The sequence below is a fragment of the Lacerta agilis genome, chromosome 4 (genome assembly GCF_009819535.1).
Source record: "Lacerta agilis isolate rLacAgi1 chromosome 4, rLacAgi1.pri, whole genome shotgun sequence".
NCBI lineage: Eukaryota > Metazoa > Chordata > Lepidosauria > Squamata > Lacertidae > Lacerta > Lacerta agilis.
The window spans coordinates 22,940,648-22,968,266 of record NC_046315.1 but is presented as its reverse complement, the minus strand read 5'-3'; the positions used below and the strand labels follow the sequence as shown (position 1 = coordinate 22,968,266).

General features: G+C 43.4%; 1 protein-coding gene and 1 long non-coding RNA gene across 10 annotated transcripts in view; one reads left to right on the top strand and one right to left on the bottom strand.

Annotated features, from left to right (window-relative positions):
- Positions 1-27,619, top strand: part of SPATA13 (spermatogenesis associated 13) — a 130,190-nt gene that overhangs the window by 73,885 nt on the left and 28,686 nt on the right. For 3 of the 9 annotated variants that reach the window (XM_033146340.1, XM_033146341.1, XM_033146343.1), the window contains exon 2: positions 14,333-16,135. The exons of 2 other annotated variants lie outside the window; for them this stretch is intronic. In XM_033146340.1, the coding sequence (XP_033002231.1) occupies positions 14,333-16,135 (1,803 nt within the window). Of the gene's footprint in view, positions 1-299; positions 379-12,466; positions 12,579-14,332; positions 16,136-25,620; positions 25,923-27,619 lie in introns of those variants that run through there. 4 more of the 9 variants (XM_033146337.1, XM_033146338.1, XM_033146342.1 and 1 more) reach the window with 3 other exon arrangements.
- Positions 6,854-8,186, bottom strand: LOC117045353. The gene is made up of 2 exons (XR_004426421.1): positions 7,658-8,186; positions 6,854-6,965 (listed from the first exon to the last, which is right to left on the bottom strand). It is a non-coding gene; the product is annotated as an uncharacterized LOC117045353 (long non-coding RNA).

Sequence of the window (27,619 nt, the reverse complement as noted above, 5' to 3'; positions counted from 1 at the left end):
CGATTTTGTAGGTGACTCGCAAGACAAATTTTTCTATGGTCGTGCTTCGCAAGACGAAAATTTCAATGCATTCCTATGGGAATTAAATTTCAATGCATTCCTATGGGAAACAGTGCTCCGCAAGACAAATTTTTCGCAATACGAAATGACTCATGGAACGAATTAATTTCGTCTTGCAAGGCACCACTGTACATGTGTTAGGGTGGGTTGTGGGGAACACATTGCTAGTGAACACCATGCACTCCCTTCTTCTTAATGGAATTGTTGGCCAATCACTCACGACTCTTTGTTCCTTACAGGATCAGAGCCAGGGCACAAGGAGCAGAAAAATCTGTCACTAGAGAAGGGGGTACCAGTGCAGCTCATTATATTGCATGGGTGAGTATTGGCTCAGTTGCTATGTTGTGTCCTCTAGCAGGCTAAATTTCCAAAATCTGAGGTGTAGCCAATGAAGTCCTACTCTGTAGAGCAGTTGAAATTAATGGAACTAAGTGAGTCATGCCCATTACTTTTAGTGAGTCTGCTCTCAGCAGGACTAGCATTCCATGCAGCCCACTGATAGCTGTGGTGGTGGGGGTGCCAATAGGAGAATGGGGGCTGGGGAATGTGGAGCAGAAGAGCACAGAGATACCACACTCCATCTTGAAGATGCATTTGCCAAATGAGCACCCACTCATTCATCTGTTGCAATAGCTATTCGTTATTCGTTCCTATGCCCATGTCTGTCTTGTCTCTCCACAGGCCACCAAGTAGCCACTGAACATGCACAGGGGAAAGGATGTTTCTTACCGCTACCAGTGCAGAACACCAGGCCTCCAGCGGCAGCAACCAGTGGGAAACCTATGTTCCTACGTGGGGTTGCTGCCTTTTAAATATCCCTGGGCTCCTGTGCCTCTCAGAAGCACATGACAGTCAGAAATGCAGCAGGAGCAGTATCACCCTTGATGGGGATGCACGGAGCTGCACTTGTTGCTCTACTGCCTGTCGTGTCACCCACAGAGTGGCAGGAATCCTATAGCCAGTAGCAACCTCTGCTAGGATGCTGTCAGAACTCCCTTCAACACTGAAACTGTTCAATAAAAGCTTGTGCCAGTGTCCGCTGTGTTTTTGTCCTGTTGATGGCTGTCCACCGTCTTCACTGTGGGAAACTCGCAATAGGAGGAGGAGGGCACTGGGCTTTCCATCATCACAGCCCTTCTAGGCTGGCTGACTGTGCGGGAATCAGATCCACACCTCTCCTTTTACACTGCATTGCTCTGTCCTACTGCATTGCTAAGTGGCTGGGTGTGTTTCCTTCTGTGAGCTTGCTTTTGTAATGTGTACTCTTCCCTGTCCAAGTGGCTCTCTCCCACTCCCCCTTGCAAAATGGTTGTTCCCTAAACATAGACACCAACATATACTGATTGTGTGAAATGTTACAAAAAATCTGTGCACATTCTCAGAGCTGGCCCACCCGTGAGGCTGGGTGAGGTGGCCCGGAGCGGTGGCATCCTGTTTTGCTGCCCAGAGCTACTGCTGGTTCCCCCAGCTTTGGGGGCAGAGAGGGACGGGTGAAAAAGCTATGGAGAATGCCTCCCCTCCTTCCAAGTCGGTGAGAGGGGAGGCACTCTGCCACTCAGCTTTGCCACTAGGTGGGAGATCTCCCACCCACCCCCTGCCCGGCAGTGTGATGGAGCTTTGCACCAGCTTCTCCTGAATGAAGGAGCCCATACAAAGCCCCACTGGCAGGTAGGAAGGGAGGGGGGATTGGGAATAGATCTCCTCACCACTGCCTGGCGGGGGAGGGGCATTTCACCTCGGGTACTGAACTGCTGTGGGCTCCCTCTCTGCATTCTTGATGTTGCAACACAACCTGGGACCTTGTTGTGAATAAATTGACACTCCTTCTTTGGTCCTAGCTATTTTCCTTACCAAAGCAGGGGTGGTACATGTTTTTCAGACCAAGGGTTCCATTCTGTTGCAGAAATGTCCACAGGGCCACATGCCAGTGGAGGGTGGGGCCAAGTATAAAAATGAGTGGTGCAATGTAGATGATGCTTAACTTTCTACACTGCATTGCATATACATATACCTCTCCATCTGAGGGGACCTTTTCGGTGGCTGCTTCCAGATTGTGGAACTCCCTTCCACCTCTCTGCTTTCCTTTTGCCAGCAGGCAAATACGTTTCTGTTCCAACAGGCCTTTGGTCACCAGCTGGCTGTTGCAGCAGGGTCTTCTGAGGGTGTGTGCGCGCGCACGTGTGTGTGTGTGTGTGCTTTGTATTTGCCTTAATTTATGCTTGAAACAAAATAAAAAAATTCCTTCCAGTAGCACCTTGGAGACCAACTAAGTTTGTTATTGGTATGAGCTTTTGTGTGCATGCACACTTCTTCAGATAGCGTGAGCTGTGAGCTGCCCTGTACTTAGAGAAGGGTGGAGTATAAAATAAATAAATCCAGACAAGCTAGAGGCAGCACCAGAGTTCAACAACATATACCAGTCAGGCAAAAACAAACAAACAAACAAAAAAAAAACCAAGGAGGACACAGAGCAGGGGTGGGGCCTGACGGTAAGGGGTGGGGCCTAGGGAGACTCTTGACGGCCTGATAGAGAGGTGTGCAGAGGCACATTTGACCCCTGAGTCTAAGATTCTGCATCCCTGCATTTAAAGGGGTATACCAGGGGATACCAAGGAATTTGAACCCCCATCAGAGGAGAGCCCTGGAACCTGTGGTTGCTTTTCTCCTAATGCCTAGGACACAGGAGTCTTGTGGTAGGGTGAGCCCTTATTGACTCTTTTCTCCTGAGGGCATCCCATGTGTATGGGAGGAAATACAGAATGGGTTCTGTTGACACCAAGTGTCATACTTAACCATGGTGCCACCTAGGTGTCACATAGGTATTTCTGCCTTCCCTGCTTGCTGTGAATAGTGGGCAATGTCATGAGTGGTGGACAATGGCAGAGTCACTAGTAGTAGTGTGGATTGGTGGGCAGTATTGCCGTGTTGTTTCTTCATATTGGCATTGTCTTGCTTTCTTCTTTGCTGCTTGGAGTGCATAAGGTTGCAACTCTACTATGGCAACGTAACATTGGCATAGCCATGGCACAGTGACTGGCCATGTAGAGTCTGTGAGAAATCAGAGGCGTGAAATGGAGCATCTGCAAAGCCAGAGAAGCCTTTTAAAAAATGCAAGTGTGGGATTAATCTCACAACGTTGAATGCTTGAGAAATATGTGCTGAATTAGTCATTGGGACATCAAAGAGTTTTAATGAGATTGACATTTAAACCATTTCAGATCATTGTACAAAAGAGATTTTAGTCTTTCCTTTTTAAAAACAATACTTAATGAACATAGAATGGAATAATGGTTTTCCAGCACTGTTCTGGGAAACACCAGGTTCCTTGGAAGCTCATGAGAGATTCCTCAGTGAGAAGGAGTGGTGGACAAGCTTGCTGGAGATGTATCTTCCCTGATATGTAGATTCACGTACGGTGCAAGCTCAATATGTACATAGCTATGGTGAAGTCACACAGGCCTGTTCTGGGCCTTCCATGAACTGAGTGCACTCCCTAGACTAGGGATACCCAATGGTGACCTCCAGATGTTGTTGGACCTCATATCCCATAGTCTCTGTCCATAACCCATGCTAACTGGGGTTAGGGTGTTGTAGTGCAATGACCTATTTAGGGCCCTATGTCAGGGGTCAGCAACCTTTTTCAGCCATGGGCGAGTCCACCGTCCGTCAGACCATGTGGTGGGCCACACTATATTTTTTTGGGGGAAAGGAACGAATTCCTATGCCCCACAAATAACTCAGAGATGCATTTTAAATAAAAGCATACATTCTACTCATGTAAAAACACGCTGATTCCTGGACCGTTTGTGGGCCGGATTGAGAAGGCGATTGGGCCGCATCCGGCCAACGGGCCTTAGGTTGCCTACCCCTGCCCTATGTTGACTATTCCTGTCCAAGATAGTAGTACCAGCAGGATAGGTCTTTGGGACAGGTATCTTGTGTTACTTCACTTAATATGGTTTTACAGGGGGAGGGATTTTCAGATAGTAATGTGTATGTCTTAAAAATAAGGTAAGCCAGCACTCTTGCTCATTCTATGGACTTGGGGTGGTATTCAACTAAGTTTTACTTAGTGTAGGCCCACTGAAATTAATGAGCATGACTAAGTTCATTGTTTTCATTGGCTCTGCTCTGAGCAAAACTTAATTGAATACCACCCCAAGTCCATAGAATGAGCAAGAGTGCTGGCTTACCTTATTTTTAAGTCATACACATTACTATCTGAAGATCCCTGCCCCTGTAAAACCGTATTAAGTGAAGTAACACATATTAATTACCATCTAAAGTGCTGCCCTCAAGACCATTAAATCCAGTGTGTGTATTCTGGTAATTCTTTAAGACTAGAGTAGTCTTTCCCAACCTTGGGTCCCCAGATGATGTTGGACTACAATTCCCATCATCCCTGACCATTGGGGTTACCTGGCTGGGACTCATGGAGGTTGTTGTGAATCAACTTATGGGGACCCAAGGTTGGGAAAGACCGGAAGAGTGTAACATTACCCCGTTGCACCACTATCCTCATGAAGGGGTTTCTCAAGAGACAAGTCAAGGTAGGAAAGATTCCTTGAAACCTGAAAGGTTGGAAACTTCCATAACAGAGGAGAGAAACTACTGGTTGAAATTTTCAAGTCTTCCTTGTTGTGAATGGCTTTGAATGTTAAAATGGGGCAAAGGGAACAGGAAATGTTCCCTTTGTCACACTTTAATGTGACTGTGTCACACTTCCTGTTCCTTTGCATTTCCATCTTGAGCAGAAACAGTTATTTTTCATATCCTATGCTGAGGGGACTGCACACATGATCCTGATGCAGGGACAGCGTGTCCATCTCTCTGTTAGGTTGCAGTCCCATGCTCACTGACCAGGAAGTAAGTCTCATTGAACTTGTGGGACTTACCTCTGGGTAGCATATGCCCAGGATTGCACTATAAAAACTGTTCCACACCAGATGGAGATTCAGGGCAACAAGCAGTGTGAAGCTCTTACATTTCCTGTTACCTTTGCAAAAGCCAAAGAGGCTTAGAGGGAGAGATGATGAACATGGTAGGAGCTACTATGCATGACTAGAGCTAGCCCGCCTACAAGGGCTGCCCCATCCAGTGACAAAGCTCAGGTCAAGGAAAATAGGTGAAATATAAACCCATTTCAAAATATCCCTGTATCTGTAAATGGGACTCAAAGTGCACAGTTAAGCACTTGATTTTGGTGGGATTTAACTTTTGCTGTGTCTTTTTGTACGCATCTAATTGTTCAGAGCCTTTCAACATAGCAACCACAGAGGCAGCTAAGGTAACCAGCTTCTTACCAAATTCATTGGGGTATTTTTGTTGCATCATGCAACAAGAGCAGTTATGCTGTTGCAAAATGCTTGTGTTGCTGCAATGTTCTTCTCTTGCTGCAATATTGCCAGAAAAGAAACTCTGCAAATCTTTCAGCAAGCACTCATTGTATGCAATTTTGAGCAGCCTTTCAGAATGCAACTCTCATCGGCTCCAGCCATTATGACTAAAGGTCAGGGATGATGGGAGATGTAGTGCAACAGCACCTGGAGGATGTCAGGTTGAGAAAGGCTGAGTTAGAGAATAATTTGTTAGTTAAGCATAAGAATGGCTCATTAAGGCTACATACATGCTATGTACCTTTAAAGCACATTTGAAACATTCTTTCCCTCAAAGAATGATGGACTGTAGTTTGCTAAGGGTTTCTGGGAATCGTACCTCTGGAGAGTTAAACTACAGTGCCCAGAATTCATTGAGGGAATGAATATGTTTCAAATGTGCTGTAAAGGTAAGAATATAAGAAGAGCCTACTGGATCAGGCCAATGGCTCATCTAGTCCACCATCCTGTTCTCATAATGACCAACCAGACCATGCTGATTGTATATACAACCTAAGAAATGTGTTTGCTGGACAAAAGATAACCACCTTCAAAAGGTGGGGACTTTACAAATGATTCCACACATACATTGTATAGTGCAACTTTTGCCAGTCTGGTGCCCCCAGATGTTTTGGACCACAACAATATTTGTGAAGTCCCAAACATCCCAAACTCCTACCAACCTAGCAGTTCGAAAGCACGTCAAAGTGCAAGTAGATAAATAGGTACCACTCTGGCGGGAAGGTAAATGGCGTTCTGTGTGCTGCTCTGGTTCACCAGAAGTGCCTTAGTCATGCTGGCCACATGACCCGGAAAAACTGTCTGTGGACAAACGTCGGCTCCCTCGGCCAGTAAAGCGAGATGAGCGCTGCAACCCCAGAGTCGTTTGCGGCTGGACTTAACTGTCAGGGGTCCTTTATCTTTACCTTTAGAACATCTGGTGAGCACCAGGTTGGCAAAGGCTAGTATGGAGGAACACTTGGAATGAAAGGCTGTGGGCGTTCAAGATAGGAACCTGCCTTATATTCCCCCTCTTCCTTCACTTGGAACATTGTTTCCAATCCTGGGATACGACAAGTTTAAACTAAAACAAATACTTAGAAATATAACTTTGCTAGATTAGACCAAAACTCCATGTAAATCAGGAAGAGCCAGTTACTATTGTTTATATCTGTTTCCATCTATAACATGATTCCCAATAATCTGAAAATGCTTTTCGTTTAGCATGAAACCTATTAGCCATAATTGCTTTTAAAACCCGGTTACGGAAAACCAGTCTGTGAGATTAAAATTTGAAGAAACTTGACCACTTCCATTTATCTGTTTCTTTTCTTCTTTTACATGCATGGTTTCTCTTCCCTGTTTTTTAAACATTAAGTCATAAGTTGAGACAAAAAAAAAGTAGAGTTGCAGCCGGCTTAATTAGAAACAGGAAGTTTTCTTTATCTTTGAGACACAATGATCTATTTATTAGAAACTGCTCTTCTGTAGTATGGACCGTTTCTTCATGTCATGCTGCCTGAATAATGCCTGTTGAGGATGGGAGAACAATAATAGTGTCACAAGCAAGCTGAATGAGGGTATAAATAGCTTTCTTCCAGACTGAAAGGCTGAATCCACCATTAAGTTGCATGCAGCTGCACGGGTGAAGGTGGGTGGGTAAGAGCAGCTCCGACAGAATATAATGGTAACCTGGTACACAGAGGTCCTGTTTCTCAGATTGCGTCACTCCACAAGGCCTTTGTTCCCCAACCGAAATTGCAACTCTGTGCCAAGTGGAGTGGGGTGCAATAAGCTCTTGGCAAATGTGAAGAAGGATGGTACTGATAAAGGATGAAATCTCTATTGCACTTCAACCGTTAGTTCTCGGGGACAAGTTAGTTTCTAACCTTGAGTTCATGGATGTTGTTAATTGAGAGAACATTTGGGGATCTTTAGCGAAGAGTTAGTAAGTTATTTTTACATGCTTCTTTCAAATTAAAAGGCAATCAAGCAATTTGATATAGGCTGATTATTAACTCGTTTTTCACATTTACCCATTCCTCAAGAATTGAACAGGTGGCCCATTAAGAGATGGGGTTATGAAAAATATCTGCTTTTAATGACTGCATTTGGACATAGCAAACAATGTTTTAATCGCAAAAAAAAGCTTTCACAGGAATTGTCTTGCCCACAGTCATGTTCCCACACTCCATTTTGCCTAGTTCAGTATACTTCACCACCTGTCTCCTTTTCCATCTCCTCTCTTATCCAAACATCTTCATTCTGTTTCTCATCCCCAACCCCTCAGTCTCATCTCATTTCACTTTATGGGACAGACTCCAAGCTGTTGATCTTCACAGCAGGCTAGGTGGCTTCCTTGCAAATAAATGCAGAAGTGAGGAAGGCATAAATCAGCTTTGTGGCAGATCAACTCCAGAAGAATCTCACCAGCTGGGGCTGTTTTTATTCCATCCTCCTTGGAGACGTGAGAATGGCCTCTGTTACCTGTTTCAAGAATGTTGGGAGTGGGCCTGGACATTCTCAGCTGTGGTGTGAAACCAAGTGCTGAGGGAAAGTCCTGAAGTTTTCTCCCCAAGTGGGCATTTTCTGACCCCAAACCTATTTTCCTGCAAATGTCTGGAGCTTGAGGACTGTATCAAACCCTAAATCAATTATATTCATCCAGAGGTCGTGATTCTTAGCATACCTACTGTCAGTTTGGTATCCCATTTTTTCTCCGTCACACATGGGCTCCCAAAGAGAGAAGACTAATAATGAACTTTGTTGAAGAAACTTGGGTGAAAGTGCCTAGAGCAAAAGCAAATACTGTATGCAAATGGAAGAAAAGATGAAGAAGTGGTAAGAAAGCATATTAGCTGTAGGGAGGGGAGGCAGTTTACTGTTCAGAGTGGAATAATGTGCAAGACTGGGATTATTGAGCCAGTTCAAGCACATTTATGTATATTTCTGCTCTACCACAGATATATAGCCTTTTGGTAAATTACTGTCTGTCAGACTCTGGTCTCTCGCTGTGAAATGGGAATAATAAAGATTTATTGCACAGGGTTTTGAAAGGCGAACACAATCAAATCTAAACAGTACATTGCAAATTAGAAGTGCTATATAAAAGTATTTATGGTGCTAGGGATTAATATGAATTGCTAATATCAAAACACATTTGCATTTTTAAAATTTATTTTTTCTTATTTTAGACAGAACCAGAAACCCCCCCTCAGTATAATTTGTTTCCCATCACCTTTCTGTAATCATTTCACACACTGCTTCAGTTTGTAATCCTCTTCATTCCTTGTCACATGCATATTAAACCTTCTTTAAATCAGAGATTTAAAATTTTAAAACATGCCTTTCATTTTGTTGCTATAAATACCAGAGACCATCATCAACACACACTAACAGCTTTTTTGCCCTTTACCAATCAGGATTTTGTTCTCCAAACTTGTTCTGTTTTTTTAACGTCTACACTTGATTCTCCCACACTTTATGATGTTTGCAGAAGGGTTTATTGAATTACATATGTAATTGTTCAGCTGGGGACAAATGAACAGGTTGCAAATAATAAGAATGAACGGCAGCTTTTTAGAACAACCTACAAAAAGTGATTGTTCAGTTTCTTGTACCTCTGTTGCTTAGGCGCAATGCTTGTGTAACCCTCCTGACATTACTTAACCATGCTTAAGCAGTTGTGAACTGTCTGGGGTATCTCACATTCCTTCCCTGCCTCCTGCTTAAGGAGATGCCATCAGTCTTAACCACAGATGATAGATGTATCAGCAGTTCACCATGGTTCAAATTAGGGTTTCTGCAACCAGGATTTGAATCCTAATTTCAACCCCTGCTGGTAGTCATCACTATCAATATACCGGTAATGCCTAGCCTCAGTTAAACAGTGGCTTACAGAAATTCCCATTCCATAAGGGAGAGGTGGAAGAAGGGAATGTGCAGTCCTGTGTCCGGTTGCCAAACCATGGTTTGGTGATGGCGAGTGCTCAGAGACTCACATATTCCTTTGCTTCTCCTGTCTTTTCCTCCCCTCCCCTGGTTAGTTTCAACTTAAATTTGAACCATTATAATAACCATGGTTACCACTAACCATAGTTTGCTTCTAAAATCGGAGACTGAAACCAGGATCAGAAATTGGTTTCAATCTTTGGTTTGAAAGCAAACTACAGTAAACAATTACGTTAATGCATGTGTAATCTGGCACTGTAGTTAACACTAGCGAGGAAAGAGACAGGGTTTCAGAGTGCTGATTCCCAAGCCATGGTATATTCCGTGTTCCCAATGTACAGAGCCTGAATCATAGAATAGAAGGGATCCTGAGGATAATCTAGTCCAATCCCCTGCAATGCAGGACTATGCCGCTCTCCCTTACCTTAAACCTGCAACCTTGGTGTTATCAGCACCACTCTCTAACCAACTGAGCTAGCCTGCACAAATTTATTGTATGTATGATATATGTATATATACAATACATATTGTTTCTGAAATTATCCTGAATGTGTGTAATGAGAGGGCAGTTTCAACATGCATGAGCAAGACTCTCCACCATGTACATATATAGAAACTTTGCATATTCACCAATGTCTCGACTACCCTTTAGAACAGGGGTTCCCAAACTGTGGTCTGTGGACCACCAGTGGTCCATGAACTTCATTCAGGTTGTCCTGCAGCATGTCTGTGGATTTGTCATTGAACTGTACTGTACATTATTGGTTCTTTTATTTCTTATATTTTAGTCCATAGAATTCAGATTGTGATGCAGAAAATACTATAATTGCTAAAACAATTGCTAAAACAGGTAGAAAAACCCATCAGTTGCCTGCCATTAGATAGGCTAGATCCTTTGCGATTATCAAGTGGTTGGTTGGGGTGTGGATATGAGAGCCACTGCATTAGAACATGTGAAATTTTAGAACTCAGAACAGGCTATTTAATTTTCAGGTTTTAAGTAAAACATTTCTGCAAATGAGAACAAAAAGTTCTCAATTGTGCAGTTGACAGTACACGGGCAATTAACAGCAGGTAATTTATATGTTAAAATATCTCCCGTTTCCTCTTCCTCCAGTGTGGCTATTTCTTAAGCCACAACCAGCTTGAATTGACTCAGCAGGAACTGCGATAAGGGCAAGATTTTACAGGGGGGTTATTTTTTCAAAGTGCAATCCTATACAAGTCTCCACAGAAGTAAATTCATTTAATTTCAGCGAAGCTTACTCTTAGGTAAGTGGGTATAGGATTGCACCCTTAGGCTGCTGCTTTTTTTTTTAGGTCTAGCGATTTTGCAAGGGGAAACTTGATAATATGAACCACTCAAACACCCTTGAGTTTTTTGTTTTTTTTTTTAAAGAAGCTTCTCAAAATTCATTTTCGAGATGATTTAAAATAAAATACTGTAATGTTTCTAATGTTGCTAGATTCTGAGGGTGTCTTAAAAACAAAACAAGCACCGTTCCCCCACCCCCACCGGGGAAAAAGCTGGCTGTCCTGGTTCACTTTTTTATCGTTTATATTGGCTGGGCTGCTACTCTTGTTATCGGCTGTTCAATTGATAATGAAATCCAAACGGAGAGCCAAACAGCCTCCCTTTGTCTCTGGCAGAGTCGGAAGAAAGGCGGGGTGGGGGCGGGGAAGGGGCACTTAATGAGTGTTTTAAGTGAGATGCGTGATTATTTTATCCCGTGCTCCCAGCTCTCCCCTCCGGGTCAACTTTCGTTGTATCTTTCTAGATAAAGGGGCATGGACTGTGCCTCCAGGGTGAAGGGGCCACAGGACGGGCATCAGCTCCTCTTTCACTGAGGAGACAAGGGTAATTTCTCTCACCACGAGGGGGGAAAATTGATGGGAAAGAACAGAGATGCGACGGGCATTGGGCAGATCGGGCAAGGTTTCCTGACACCACCACTCCACTTAATTGATTTATAATTGGTTTTAGTGGTGGCGTTTAAGATACCGTTTTAAGGCTGCCATAATAATAATAATAATAATAATAATAATAATAATAATAATAATAATATTTATTATTTGTACCCCGCCCATCTGGCTGGATTTCCCCAGCCACTCTGGGCGGCTTCCAACAGAAATCAAATACAAAAATATCAAACATTAAAAACTTCCCTAAAAAGGGCTGCCTTCAGGTTTTTTCTGAATGTCAGGTAGTTGTTTATTTCCTTGACCTGTGATGGGACCATTCTATGTCGGGGAGTTTTAAGTCCCAATTCAAGTCCAGGGGACTAGACTTCTAAGGTGACTCGTATAGGATCGCGCCATGCGTGCTGCGTTGGACCTTTAATAGTCTGCAAACCGGCCAGACTCGTCGGTTATATGGGTAGTATAAAAATGCAAAGTTGTTTTTACAGCTGCTGCTGCTGCTGGAGTGGACTTTGGTGCTGAAGGGGCGCGAGCTCCGTTCAGCCCTGGTGCTAAAAACAAGCTCTTGGGTTAAGAATCCTTTTGCACCAGACTCAGGGTCGTCGGTAGATTTCCAGGAACCTAGTCAAACAAAGACAGCCCGCTAAGGGACTGTCCGCACATCCCTGGGGGAGAGAGAGGGTCACCAGGGGCGACTTTGGTTAACGTGGCTCCTTGAGCGAGGACAAATTTTTGCGGACATTTATTCTCACACCAATTCCTTTTGGTGCAGTTGGCCTTTTATTGATCTTCTCAGCAGCCACCCGTATAAATACACCGTAGGTGGTGGTAGTTGTTATTTTGCGCCCCATCCTGTGCGCTTAGGCTAGCCGGGCACCCCCAGCCTGCCAATACTAGTCAGGTCCCTGCCCTCATTGCCCATCTTGCTACTAAGGTCTTTCCTCTCCCTCCCTCCCTCCCTCCCTCTCTCTCTGTTCCGGTTGCTGCCATAGTGATGCTTGGGAGCAGATTAGCCGCCTATACCAGGGGTGGGGGTGGGGAGGCAGCCGCCGCCACCACAGCGACTAGGAGGCGTGTTTATGTGGGAGGTTTCTGCCGCTGCTCCACATTCATTTGTCCGTCCTCTTCTTCCCTCCGGTGTAAGGGGTGGGGGGTGGGGGAGAGGCTACCTTAGAGGATCAGAGGTGATCCAGCTGCTCCTCCTCTCGATCCTGGCTGTGATCCGCTGTCCGGCGTGCAGGCGGAAAAGTTTAGTCTTGTCCTCCTTGCCAGGTAACCGCAGCTGCCAGAGGGAGGGAGGGAGGGAGGGCGAGCGAGCGCATGGCTTTCCCCGGCTTCCTTAGCTATCGTAGCACATCTGCTCTGTTGGGCGGGTTCTCTTTTTCTTCCTTTCCTCGGATTAGAAAGAAAAGGAGAGCCTAGCAGGTGCCCCTGCCACAGCTATTGGAACTGGAAGTCTGAAACTTCGGAAAGCTAAGAGGGAGAGGGGAAAAGACTAGGCGGACTCCTTATCTTTTGCAGGCCAGTAAGGGAAGCGATTCCTTGAAAGCATTTTTAAAAATCATCCTCTTCAGCGGTAGTTGTTATGTGCATTTGTTTTTCTCTGCATTTTCTTCCCATAGTTTCTTTTTTTTTTTAAAAAAAAGAAGTGTGTACAATTAAACAGTTACTGATTTGTATTATAATGCAGCATCTTATGCACTAACTTCCCCAATTCCTGTCTGTACTGTTCTTTTTTATATATATATTCTGGGGGCAATATGACTTTGCAGCACAACTTTAGACATGTTTATTTAGAAGTCAGCCCCACTGTTTTCAATGGAGCTTACTCCCTAGGGTGTCTAGGATTGCACATTTAAAAACAATTGTCATGTTTTGCTGTGAGAGTCCTTGACTTAATCCAGCCCCCCAAACCCCCCCCCCATTTTTACTTTTAAATATAAGAACTAGAAGGATGCTGAGAAGGGAATCCTTGTTCTGAACTCCCTCTAAAGTTATTTGAAAAATTGTTCCAACCCCATTTAAAGCAGCTCTTTGTAAATATTTATGTTCAAGCATGTGAATTACACTTTATGCAGTATGATCAGTTAAGATGTGAATATGGGAACAGGGTAACAAGGGAACATGGAATTGCAAGAGTTGTTAAAACATCTCCTGGGAGCCCACACTTAAACTCCCACTACTCCTACTGTGACACAAGTTTAAAATAAAAGAAAATAAAACTCCTACATAAAGAAAAGTTGGACTTAACAAGGCTGAGATAAATTTGAGGAGGAGGGTTCTAGGAATGTACAGGTTACTTTATGAAGCGTGTACTAGATAATGCTTATGCAATGTATTTTTCTTCTAAGGGAGAAATTAAAACTAGACTGAAAAACTTATTGGGTGTTTTGAATTTCCAGTAATCCACACAGAAGCTGAATTTGTTCCTTGTGTACATGGGCTGAGGCCTGTTTCATATTTTTTCACTCTCTAATATTTATTAAGCTCTGAATTCTGAATGTGTTGGTTAAATTTATTTTATTATTTTTATTTTAGGATTCTTTATCTTATCCTTTCAACAAGTCCCAGCAGTCAGAGTCCCAAACATCTTTTTGGCAGGCACAGGTCCCTTCAGCAGGTGCTTTTGGGGAAATACCACAAGGAGTGCTGTCGGGCAAAGACAGGAATCTTGAGAAATAGGTCTCTAAGGAAAAACTGACTACAGAATTAGGCCCCATTGATATAGCAGCGTGAAGGAAATCCAGTGGGAGCTTGAGCTGGATCCTGATCCATGAAAAAATTCCATTGATGGACCCTCTTTTGGCCCTTTGGATTCTTTCTAATATCAGTACCCCAAGCCTGCAGAGCAAATGCCCCCCTTATAATATAATAGATAAAATTAATAACTCAGATAATGTTTGTGTCCTTCTCAAAAAGTATTTCTCAATTCTACGAGAGAGACTTGTTTAAGAAATCCTTGCATCTCTTTTTTTTCTGTGGAGAAAAAAAAAATGCTAAATGCTGGCTTTGTTTTCTTGGTGCAGGCAGTGCAGACTACTGGAGAACTAAATCCACACTACAGATGTGAAAACAACAGCCCCAAAAGATGCACCACTGAAGAAAAACTTTGGTTTGGTGAGAATGAAGGAGACAAGGTTTCGGATGTGAGATTTAACCCCATATATCCTGATGCTTATACAGAAAATATGACAACGTATCAGAATGGCTGTGGAAACGGCACCTCTGTTACCTGTATAGTGATGGATAATAAGGAATCGAAGCACTGCAATACCTCCTTAGGTCAGAGCGGTGACACAAGCCACAGCTATGAAAATGAAGGCCAGGATGATAAAGTCAGCCCATCCAAACTCATGCACTTTTTCTCCACTCCTCGGAAAAGATCTGGCTCCAATGTGGAAAGGCCTCGTTCTCTGATAGTCATGGGGAACCCCTCAACATGGAATGCTCTGTCTTCCATTAGGAAAATAGGATCTTTCAAGAAGTTAAAATCCTCAGTTCTCCAAGGAATGCCAGCCAAGGAAGACTCTGACACCTTAAATGATAGCGTGTTGGAGAATAATATCAGAAAGCGTGTCCCAAACAATACGTTGGTGAGAGTTCAAACAAACAGGTATTCTTACTCAGGGCCACTACATGACTTGCCGAGCACAACAGATAATGCTTTTGTTTCTGATCATTCTGACGGGGAGGAAGGCGATGATTCCTTCCTGAGGAACACTCGCAGGTCACGCAGCATCAGGCGTGCCTATGGGATTGGACGTATAAATTTATTAGACACTGATAAAATTCAGGGCCATCAGGACACGACCAGGACAGTATCCCCTGTCATACAGGAGGCCCAGATTTGCGAAATAGTAGTGAAAGATTCTGAAAGCAGCAAAGTCATCTACCGGAGGAGCAAAAGCACAGATAACCTGAACTTCCTGAAAAAGAGCTCATTCAAAAGGAAGTCGACCTCAAACCTCACCGACCTCAAAGTAGTGAACGAAAAGCAAACTCCACAGAGAACAACAAGTATTTCTTCAGCGGACTCTGACAAAGCCAGCAGGAACTCGGAGCGCCAGTCGAAACGTTGGAAGAGCCCAATCAGGGCGAAGGATTTCGACAGAGTTTTGAAACTTGTCAGCAACGTTGCTGATGTTGCGTTGAAGAAAGACAGTCCCAAGAACGAAATCCCATCCTCTAATGAGCCGAACCAGAGGACTAGATCAAACAGTCGGCTGCATGATGATTACTCACGTAGGGTTTCCATCAACACTGAGAAAGACAGGCGGAGGTGTGCACCTCCCAGGAGCAGCCCAGACCCTACTGTTTCCACATCGAGTGTCCAGAGTTCTGAGGATGACAATGCTGCGGCTAATACATTAACCCTCGAAGGCAGCGGCCTCAGGATGTCGTCCAGTGACCTTCCAGATTCGGTTTCTTCGCCACCTCCGCTTCAGGATGTTGGGACAATCTCGAATGAAGTGTTTTATGAAGACTCTGATGAGCCAAGAAGTTCTCGTGAGTTTACATGCAGCAGCACTGAGCATCCTGCCACCCCTGCCAGACCCGTCATCCCCAAGCCTCAGAGCCCTTGTGCCGAAAACCTCAAGTGCAATATCGATTTCCGTTGTCCTGACAGGCACAGCACCTTGTCACTCAGCTCCGTGGAAAGCGAGGGAAGAGGGGATGGGCCTTCTGCCAAGCTAGGGAAGAGCCCTGTTTGCTTCCAGGATTCAGTACAAGCTGTGTTCTTTGATGACACAAATGAAGACAGTGGCATCAGCAGCCACTCTCAGCTGAGTCTCAATTTAGCTGCGAATGTTGATGAAAAGAAGGAGGAGGTAAGGAGGAAAGCAAGCCCTGGGCTTGTAAGGAAGGAGTGATACTCCACTTATGGGGTAAACTAAGTATTGACTACTACTCATGTAATGTCAGGTGGCTTAGTTAACTTGTGTGTGTGTGTTTTAACCACTCTTGCAGTTATATTCTCTGCATATTTTACTCAGAAGTAAGGTACCGTAAGTGTACGAAGAAGTGTGTAAACAATTCCACCTCGAAGGTGAAACTGGGGTAGTTTGCCCTCCTGTGCACATTAATAAAGAAAGCCATGGAAGGGAAATGGCTTGTATACATTTTTGAGGGCAGTGCTGTTGCAGTTTGCAACCTTACCGCCTTGTGACAGGATCAAGACCAAACAGGATCCAGCTTGGTGAGTCCATGACTGGAGCCTTGACAAAAGACACTTTGTGTAAGTCACATGGTAGTGGCCGTGGTGCTAAACAGTTAAGGGACCTTGAAGTCACTTCCAAACATGCTAAAATTATACAGAAGGCTTCATGATGACAGGAGCTGCATACACAGATCTTAAAAGATGGTTGCAGTTTTACCGTGTTTGAATGGTGGTATGTGTTGGTACATTATTTAAATGCGCAGTTAGGGGCATATTTCAAAAAGAATCCATTCTTTACTGAGCTCTGTTTATAAAATGGCAGCTGTGGGTGACATATAATTCCAATAATTAAGAGTGATCCCATGGATTGATTTTCACTTTATTAACCATTTCAGATGTATTCCTCATCTGTAATCCTTGTCTCAACAGCCCTGTTCTGTATAGCGCTTTAATGTCGTAACAGTCTTTATTATAGTTGTTAAGATATGCACATAACATGCAGCCATCTAGTCCTGTTGGTTTGGAGAGAATAACTTCAACGAAAGTTCAAAACTTTTGGTGGTTCGGTCAGAACTTCGATCCAGAAAGGATTTAAGTGTCCTGCAATAGAACCGTGTTCCGTTTATCTTTTCCACCAATCCCTATCTCTCTTTTCATATGCTCATTGGCCTTTGACACTGTCTTCTTTGGCGATCACTCGTAGCCGAGTGAGATTGTCTTCCATAAACACCGTAAGTGACTGTGGAGGCCAATTCTGGATCCACATGTCCTTCCACAGTGGGGACATTGGTTTCCGGGCGGGAGTTGATCATGGTGTGGATTTGCCAAGCGTGCCTTCCTCTTAGCATGTTTCTCCCTTGCTTCCTGAGTTCGAGTGTCTTCAAAGCCCATGACACCTTTGGTAAAGGCTGTTCTCCAACTGAAGCGCTAGCAGGCCAGTATTTCCCAGTTGTCAGTGTTTATACTACATTTTATTTTCATTGCTTTGACACTGTATACCAGGAGTGGCTAACCTATGGCCATCCAGATGTTGGAATCTAGCTCCCATCACCCCACCCAGCATGGCCAGTAGGGATGATGGAAGTTGTAGCCCAACAACATCTGGAGGGCCAAAGGTATCCCCCCCCCAACACCCACCCTGTTATATACCATTCCTGGAATATTTAAAAGAATTTAAAAGAAGTAAATCTTAGGAGCAGAACTATGTTAAGTAAATACATCAGTGTGTTGAATTCCCAGCGCATCCCAACAGCGCAAATATACCGGTGATTGTGTGAGATATTGAGGCACAGAAGTGCTATATCTTTAGCAAAAGCGGAGAGCAGAATTTGTGGAGCAGCAGGGAAGGAACCACTTCTCTGTGGCTTTCTGCTGCACTCAGGTCCCATGCTTTTTCTTATTTTGCTTCCTGTTTCTTAACTTGCAACTTATACCGGCAGTTACATCATTGCAATATTGCAAGGCGGTTAATTAGGTAAAACTCCCTTTTCTCTTTCTGGTGCAAATATAAAGCAGCTGTTGATGTTCTGAAGGTCTGTCAAACCTGCCCAGTTCATCTATGATACATACTTCAAAATACAATTTAGGCTAAAACTTGCTATGAGTGAATGGAATGGTGTAAACATAATGCAGAAATGTTGTGACACAGCAAAACTGACCTACTTGCTGTAAGTAGCAGTTAGTAAAATCAAGAACTCTCTCTCTCTCTCTCTCTCTCTCTCTCTCTCTCTCTCTGTGTGTGTGTGTGTGTGTGTTTCACATTCTCAGGCTACTTCTATTTGCTTAATTTGTTATGTTGTAGTTTTGCATAACTTCATTAATTCTACAAATCACATTCCTTCCCCCAACCATTCTGTGGCCACTTTTGTAGAATCTGAAAGGTGGTATTCAACTCAGCTTTATTCAGAGATGACCCACTGAAATTAATGAACATAACTAAATTAGGTCCATTAATTTCAATGTGTCTGCTCAGAGTCTAATACCACCCAATGTTTTCCATTGCTTAGACCTCCTATATTTTGTAATACTTAGCTGTAACTGGTTAGATACTTTTATTCTTTTGGAACAACATGTATCTAAAATGTTATATTGCAGATTTGCGAAGGGAAGAGCCACCTCTAGCATGATAGCTGAATCATATGGTGACAGGCAAAGAGGAATAAAAACAGTCCATATTTCACCCCTCGCAAACTGCTCCACTGTATGGAAGGATGAAAGAATAGTTCTAGCTCGGGTTGGCAAGGTTTACCTCGCCTGGGCCGGTTCACTCCAGTGGAGATCCCTCTGTGGGCCGAATTGTGCATGTGCGCCTGCGATTTCCAGTGCCTGCGCCTGCACAGATGCGATTTTCGGCGTCTGCACAAACGGAATTTCCGGCACCACAGAAGCGAGACCCCGCGCTGCGCCAGTTTAGCACAGCGCACAGGGACTCGCCAGGCGGGCGACCCAGTTCGGGGGCAGCTCAGGGGCCGGTTAAATGACCCCCGTGTGCCGCTTGTGGCCCATGGGCCTTAGGTTGCTAACCCCTGTTCTAGCTGTTAAGTAATAAAGCTTCAAAATGCGCTGCAAATGCTACACAGATTCTGTCATTGGAATAAACTGTAGAGATCTGCATTAGAACATTTATGTGAAGAGAGCCAGTGCGGTGTGGAGCAGTAACTGGGACACCAGGGTTACAAGTCCCCACTCAGCCATGAAGCCCAGCAGGCGATCTTGGGTTAAGTCACTGCCTCTTAGCCTAACCTGCCCCACGGGGTTATTGTAAAGATAAATAAGGAGAGAACTATGTACATAGTCACCTCGAGCTTGAGGAAGCAAGGGAACTAAATGCGATAATAAAATGAATAAATAAATAAAAACTAAGTATGTAAATATAGTCCCTTGGGCACAGGGGAGGCCCATGCATTAGGTGAGGTGAAGTCATTTGCTTCAGGCTATGGATCTGACCCCTTCCTCACAGCTCCATGGGTGCAATGGTGGGAGTAGGGAGGGAGACCTGGGAAGGAGGTTGTCATGAGGGCAGCGGCAGGGCGGTTTGCTTGGACATAGCGCAGTGGTAGAATCATAGAATTATAGAGTTGGAAGATACCCCAAGGGTCATCTAGTCCAACCCCCTGCAATGCAGGAATCTCAGTTTGCATCCAGTAGGTCCAAATTTCAGTCCCTGGCATCTACAGCCAAAAAGGATAGGAAGTAGCAGGGTCAGGAGTGGGCTCTATACAAGACTTGGCTAGCAAATAGACAGAAATGCACTTGGTGGTTCAACACATTGTAATACGGCTTCACGTCCCGCCCCCCGCCAAAAAAATTGCTTTGCTGTAACCCAGAACCTGCTCTGTATCAAATATTTGGGTTGTAAATCTTTGCATCTTTACTGATATTGTTGCTTAATTGGCTGGAAGAGAGTTTGCAGGTTCTGCCTTCCTGACAGCTAGTAATGTTTGAATAAAAGCTTGCAAGTCTTGTGCTCCTGTTTCTGAAGCAAAGTACCAAAAGAAGACCTATGCTGGCACAGGAAAACACAGAAGACTTAAGTTGCAGCCTATTGAGGCTGCTGGATTATTATGCACTTCTCATACTTGGTGAACGTGTGAAGTCATGCTTTGAAACGGATAGGAAAACAACGCTGCACATTTTCTTCCATATACTGTACCAGGGTCCTTTGAAACAGTCTGTTTGTGTTCTCAACCTGCCATCTAGTGGAGAGTTACTTTAAAGCAGAACTTGCAATGCATATTTGACAGGTTTGATTTTCAGTTTGGAGTTTTATCAGCCACCCAGAAAACTCCCTAAGATATGCACGACATCATGCTTTGCTTTTGTAATTTGAGACTCCAGTGCGGAATTTTGAAACTCCCCATAACTTGATATGAAGCATCTGGAGTAGCTGCTCAGGTTTGGTTTTGTTTTTTTTTAAACTATCTAAAGTCCTGCTGGATGGTTCGGTTTTATGTAGTTCTCAGAATTACAGTCAAAGATTAGAGAATGAATTTTAGTTCCTTCCCTCCTTTTGCTGCTTCTCCATTGGCAAAATCTAGATGGAAGAGTCATTGAGAACCTTATCCTCCACAAATATGTCTGCTTCTATTTGAATGCTGTCCAAGTTAGTGGCTATTGCTACATTGTCTGGAAGCAAATTCCATCATTTGATTGTGTGCTAAGTGAAGAAGTACTTCATTTTGTTTGTCCTGAACCATCCCACCCGACCCCCCACCATACAGCTTCATTGGATGACTCTGGGGTCTGGTATTTAGGGGGCAGAATTCATGGTTATCAGTTCAGAGAGTGACAGTCCAACTTCATTCTGTTCTCCTTTCATGGGTTGCAGGATTGCAGCTCGCAACATCAGCAGCAAAAAATCCAGGTACTATTGTGATATGGTAGCAAGAACATAACCTTATTTATGGCCACCATGCTTCTGTTTATTTATCATCCCACAATTGGGCGTTTAAGTCTACAAAAAGAGAAGTAAAAATTTACACAGGAAATGTTTACCTTTCTAGAATGTACTTTGTAAATGAATGTGTAACTGGCTAGGACTTTGTCCTAAAAGGTACAATATACATAGTTACAATAAAATGAATAATAGAATAGGTATTGAATCTTTCTATTTCATTTTGAGAATTTGAAATAGCATATTGGCTTGTTTGGGTTTATTATTTTGGTTTCTGAACCACTAGAAAATCCAACAGTTATGTTTTCCAGAAAGTTGCCCCTATGTTACCAGGAGATAGAAAATCTCCGCTCCCTGCCCCAGTTGTCATTCTTATGAACTTATGAAACATGACGTATTTCTATAACGGCTATACTATCCCTATTCCCGTTACTATGCTATTACATGATGTGGACAATTGTATCTTTTTTAGACCAATCATACATTTTGAACAATATGTAGTTGGCATACCCGTATGAGCACTTAATACTACTGTAAGGTAAAGGTAAAGGTACCCCTTACCGTTAGGTCCAGTCACAGACGACTCTGGGGTTGCGGCGCTCATCTCGCTCTATAGGCCGAAGGAGTTGGCGTTTGTCCGCAGACAGCTTCTGCGTCATATGGCAAGCATGATTACCAGTAAGCCGCTTCTGGCGAACCAGAGCAGCACACGGAAACGCCGTTTACCTTCCCGCCAGTGTGATACCAATTTATCTACTTGCACTTTGACGTGCTTTCGAACTGCTAGGTGGGCAATACTGCTATAAGCAACAGTCTAAATACTAAAAACCATATCCATATAGAAATAAATTCACTGATTTCAAAAAGGGGTATCATATCTTGCAGTACCTGTTCTCAAAATTGCAACCTTAGATTATGTTGGCTGGGGTTGGGGGTGGGGAAACAGCTTTGAATATTTTAGTAAAGTGGGAAAGATTTCAACAGCTATCATCAAATAATTTGCCTGCTATCCAAAAAGCATTTTTAAAAGCATAATAAGCAACTGTTCTCATAGCAACAACTTGAGATTGGGAGGCAAGGCCACTGCTGCAACTTGGGTTATGAATCATTCTATCAATTCTTTGTTCTCATCAAACTGAAATGAAACATTAAAGGCATTAATGTAACAACTAAGTTCCAGTCTCAGGAGATTAGAGAAGTATCCAAAGCAAAGGAGGGTGGGAAACCTTCTTTGGGCCATTAATGATAGCATTGTTCGTTTCTTGCAAACTGCTTTAGCCAGCTTGGATGTTAAGAACTTTGCATTCCTTGGCACAGCAAAGAAACGACAACGAAATGGGCATGGGAACTGGAATGAGTGCAAGCTGAAAAGGGAAGTGGTCAGTGACAAGCTAACTTGAGCAGGAGAACCCAGAGAAGTAGGCAATAAAGGGAGATGGTGATAAGGGAAGTCATAAGAAGAGCAGAGCCCTGAAGCTGGAAAAGACCAAAGGCCCATCTAGTCCAGCACTCTGTTCCCACAGTGGCCAACCAGATGCCTGTGGGAAGCCCACAAGCAGGACCTGAGCACAACCCCACTCTTCCCCACCTGCAACTGGTATTCCAAAGCATAAAAGTCCTGTTTTGGAAGAGCCTAAAGAGGCCATGTGCAGGTAATTTGGACCTAGCCTGGGACTTAGCCTTGTCTAAGAATGCAGAATATGTTGACACATTGCTTTGCCGTGAAAGACGCTGGTGGATGTGATCCTGGCTTTAAAAAGAGAATCACCTGAAGGACTCTGATGACCACCTAGCCGCAGTCAGATGGAGAAGATGCCAGTTACGTCCTGGTGTATAACCATGAAACACTTTTAATTCAGCTTAATACCAGCAGCAAGAATTTAGCATTAATAATTTGGAGGCAGAAGTTGGAGCCAAGTGGATTTCGCCACAAAAACTTGTCAAGGTAATGGCCACAAGATGACAATTTTCCCTAATAAGATGAGTTAAGATTTAAGGGTCCTCGTGGCATTGAACTGCTTAAGATAAGGATGATGGGTCTGTAAGGCTTACCATAGAAACAATATCTTTGTTGTGATGTATGTCAGGGTAGGGTATACCTGCAAAACATTGTTCTTTTCTTGACCAGCTACAGGCACAGAATTAGCAATGGTATTCTGTTTCATCATAGCAGCTAGTGCATATCTGGAATTAAGCAAATGTTCATTGATTTGTTCTTCCTAGTTACTTAGGCAAGCAGAATTTTGGCAGTTATATAAAGTCTCAAGGAGGTGGAGCAGGCTGTAGACTTCATAAGGGGAGTGCTATTTTCTTGCTACCTGATTCCCATCTCTTTCTGTGTGTGTATTAGCTCTACAGCAGGTGGGCAATGGGTTGGGGAGATGCATGGATAATTTTGTTCTTTCACTTCAGGTGTGAAAATATCCTAAGCTTGGCACTGGGAAGGTGGGTGGGAGCCAGTTTGCTTTGATCATAGGCTGTGGTTCTATAAAGTTATTTTCAGGTTACGCATAATTGCATATACATTTAACCTTAATCTCTTTGTTTAAAAAAAATCCTTTCCAAATATCCTACCTCTTGCTGTTCTTTTTCTCTACTTTTAGACCCTTTCAGCAGGAATTTCCTTTTTAAAATGAAGCCCTGTGTAAGTTGCCGATTCTTCTTGCACAGTGGAGGAAGTATATGTGAAAGGTTAGACAATCTAGCATTGAGGAACATGCTTCATTTTCCAGTTTGCTTTTGTACACACATGAATGGTACACATTAGAACTCTGCATGTACACCGAGTATTCCTTTCTTTCTCTCTTGTGGGTAGGAATTAAAAGGAAAGTGGTATTTTAAGTTTTCTTGCGCAATTTTTGGTGATGGACTTAAGTGACTTCTGAGAGGTTAGAAAGCCAGCTGTGGGCAGACTGCATCCTGTCACCTCACATCTATTATCTTTCAGTTCTTCAGGACTTTAAAACTTTAAACTACCGTATTTGCAGGATCTTTGGATCACACATGTATGCCTGTCACTCCCTTGTTCAGCCCTTGGGACTGGCTGACTCAACAGATGTTGACTGCTATTAAATGCCTGCAGCATCTGGCAATGGCATCGCCACAGATAGAACTCTCTCAGATCATGCAAAAGGTCCATTTTTCAATCCCTGGCATCTCCACATAAACGTATCTCAGGTGGCAATACCCTGCCTAAGAACCTTAGAATGCTGTTGCCAGTTGGAGTATACTAGTAGCCACTGATAGCTTTATTCTCCATGACAGCCTTTCTCAACCTTGGGTTCCCAAGTTGTTGTCGCACTACAAGCCATCATTCCTAGCTAGCAGAGACCCGTGGTGAGGGGTGATAGTCCAACAACACATGAGGACCCAAGGTTAAGAGAGGCTTCTCCAAGGGATGGAGAACCTGTTGGGCTCCCAACTCCCTTTAGCTGTCAACCCAGGGTGTGGCAGCTGTGAAAGGCAAATCCCATGCTAGGGATCGTTAGGAAAGGAATTGAAAATACAACTAACAATAATCAAAATACCGACATCTATGGTGTGACTGCATTTGGAGTGCTGAGTGCAGTTCTGGTTGGCTCACTTCATAAAGCTATTGTAGAGTTGGGGAAAGGTTCAGAATAGGGTAATCTAAATGATCGAGGAGATGGAGCAACTCCCCGATGAGGAAAGGTTGCACCATTTGGAGCTTTTTATTCTAGGGAAAAGGCAAATGAGGGGGTGACATGATAGCATTTTATAAAACTATGAATGACATGGAGAAAATGGATGGGGAGGGGGGAATTGAATGAAGAAATTGCCTGCCGGAGGAAGCACTTTTGTGAGGGGCTCCTTGAAAGGGGACGTGGATAAACCTAAAGAGGATTTTTCTGCACATGGGCATATTCTCTGATTCTACATTTTGGCTGGCAAAGAAGGTTGAGTGGGTCTTTAATCTCTTATAAAGAGAGATGGTAGAATTCAGGTCTGTGTGAGATTCATGCTGTATGTCCTGTAATCCTGCTTCTTTAGCTGTAAATTTGGGAGGAAAGGTGGATAAGCTTTCAGCACTTTGCCCACGCTCTCAGACAATTCCTCTCCTATATTGTAGGACTTTGGTGCTGAATTTATCTTATAGGCCTTTTGTCAGGGGAGCCTTAGCACAAATGGAGTCCTAGCCAATGTACACTTTCTCCTTTTGGAAAAAAAAAGTGTGCATATGTATATTGTGATATCCAGTGAGTGGTATTCAGAGACATACCACCTCCAACAGTGGAAGTAGAACACAGCCATTGTGGCTGGCAGTTGTTGAGAGTGGCTTGCCCGAGACCACCTAGTACAGGCACCCCCCCAACCTTTGGCCCTCCAGATGTTTTGGAATGCAATTCCCATCATCCCTGACCACTGGTCCTATTAGCTAGGGATCATGGGAGTTGTAGGCCAAAACATCTGGAGGGCCGCAGGTTGGGGATGCCTGACCTAGTGAGTTCATGGCAGAGGCAAAATTCAGACAGGGGGTTCCCTTATTGCTTAACGCAAGTCTTGTAGCCACTAAGTTTAGTGCAGGGATATGGAACCCTTGTGCTGTCCAGATTTGGGCTACAGTTTCTATCAGAGCCAGCTAGCATGGCCAATGGGAGTTGTAGTCCAACAATGTCTGGAGGGGCACACGTTTCCATGTCCCGGCACTAAGCAATATACGTACAAATGTTTCTAAGTAAAATACAGAAATCAAAGAAAGTTGCACTTCTGAGCAGCCAACTCAGAACAGGCTGTTCTCTACTTCTGTGATTTGGGCAGAGTAGGCAGGCCATAATCTCTTCTGATTGTTCACCAAGTTTTATTGCTTAAGACAGGGCAATAATAAATAGCACACAAAAAGAGGACATGTGACGTGTCCTTACCCTGGTTTTAAGGTACAAGGTCATGGAAATGAACACTTTGCCTGGCTAAGCTACGCTGTGAGTTTGCTTGTCTTTCCGGCTCATTTGTGAAATTAAATGGGAATGACAGAAGAATGACTTTAGTCAACTCTTTGATGTCCCAATGTGTGTGCGGGGCTTTTATGTCTGTGTCCAATGACAAAGTAAGTTGATTGTTTCATATATGATTTTCATTCCTGGGTATGTAATTGTAATGGCAAGCCCTTAACTGGTGTGAAGCAATGTGCAGCTCTGTTTAAATTCAGTAGGGTTACTCTGATTTTAAACAGCAATATGGATTTATACGACAAAAACGTTGAGTCTGAGTGATTTCTTTATGAAATAATAATAATAATAATAATAATAATAATAATAATAATAATAATAATAATAATAATTTATTTGTACCCCGCCCATCTGGTTGAGCTTTCCCAGCCACTCTGCGTGGCTCCCAATCGAGTGTTAAAAGCAATACAGCATCTGAAATAAAGATGGTGCAAGAGTGTCACTAGTCAGCTCTTCACTATCTTGAATGATTTAACACTCTGGAATGAAGGACTTACTTCTGAGTAAACATGCTTGCCTGCAGTTTTGTGCACGCTTACCTGAGAGTAAACCCTATTGAACATAGTGAGGCTTGCTTCTATGTAAACATGCACAGGCTTAGGCAGCGTATAGCACATGTTTACTACTCAGAAGGAAGCCCCACTGTATTCAGTAGGACTTACTCTTTTGTAAGTGTGGTTATGGTTGCAGCCTTGGTAGTGGTGATTTTTTTTTTTTTTAAAAAAAAACACCTTTAGTTGCTATATGTGAGGCTACTCACTGTCACTGTTTATTGTTTAGTACAGAGTGTTTCACTTTGTTTCTGATCTTCTAAATATTTATGCCACTCTTTCCCAACCTGGTGCACCCCAGATGTTTTTGGACTATGCCTGGTGCACCCCAGATGTTTTTCAGCCAGCATGGCCAGTTGGAAGGGATGATGGAAATTGTAGTTCAAAAAATCTGGAGAGCCTCAGGCTGGGTGAGGCTGATTTAGTCCATGAAAATATTGTTGATGGAATATATATATTTTTATGGCACAATAAGATGCTATGGGGAGGTGCAGGAAGCTCAGGTGATTGACCAAAATTAATTCTTTTCCTGTTTTTTAATTGTTATACTTTTAGGATAACATGAAAAATATTTACTTTGTAACTAATACTGAGGGTTGCAATCCAGTGGATCTGGTGTGGTTAGTACAAAAAGAAAAAAGAGAAAGGCTCCTTAGTATAGTGGCATTTACAGAATAATTTGTGGATGATCAAGGTATTAATGCTCTGTGAAGGAGAAGTAAATTATCTGCAAAACCGTGAAAAGAGTGGGAGTCTACTTCTCATTTTCTGTAATGGCACCCTTCAAAGTGACAAATGTCAGTGTTAAATAGTAATTGCAAAATAATAGTAACTTTAGGCACTGGGATGCATCAACACTTCTATCAGTTTACTGGTAGATTCACTTGTATGTACAGTATGCACTTCTTTCTTTTGTCACGATCTAGACAGTAATGTCTCCGCCTTCATTTACATTGGAATTTTATGTGTATGTTTGACCCACTTTCATTGTGGAAACAAACAATGGGAGCTGTATCTGATCTCTCTTTCTCTGAAGAAAATCACCTTCAAACCATTTAAAATTTAACCTTGTGCTTAGGCTTCATTGCGGGCAGTTCTGCTGCAGTTCTGGACTAGAGGGCAACATAGCAGCCCTTTGCTTTCTGCTCAGTATCATAGTCGTGAATTAACTTCCACCTTGTTGCCTAGTGCAAGCAATGAAAGCATCTGTGGCAACTGCATCTGTCCGTTAGGGAGATGCAGGC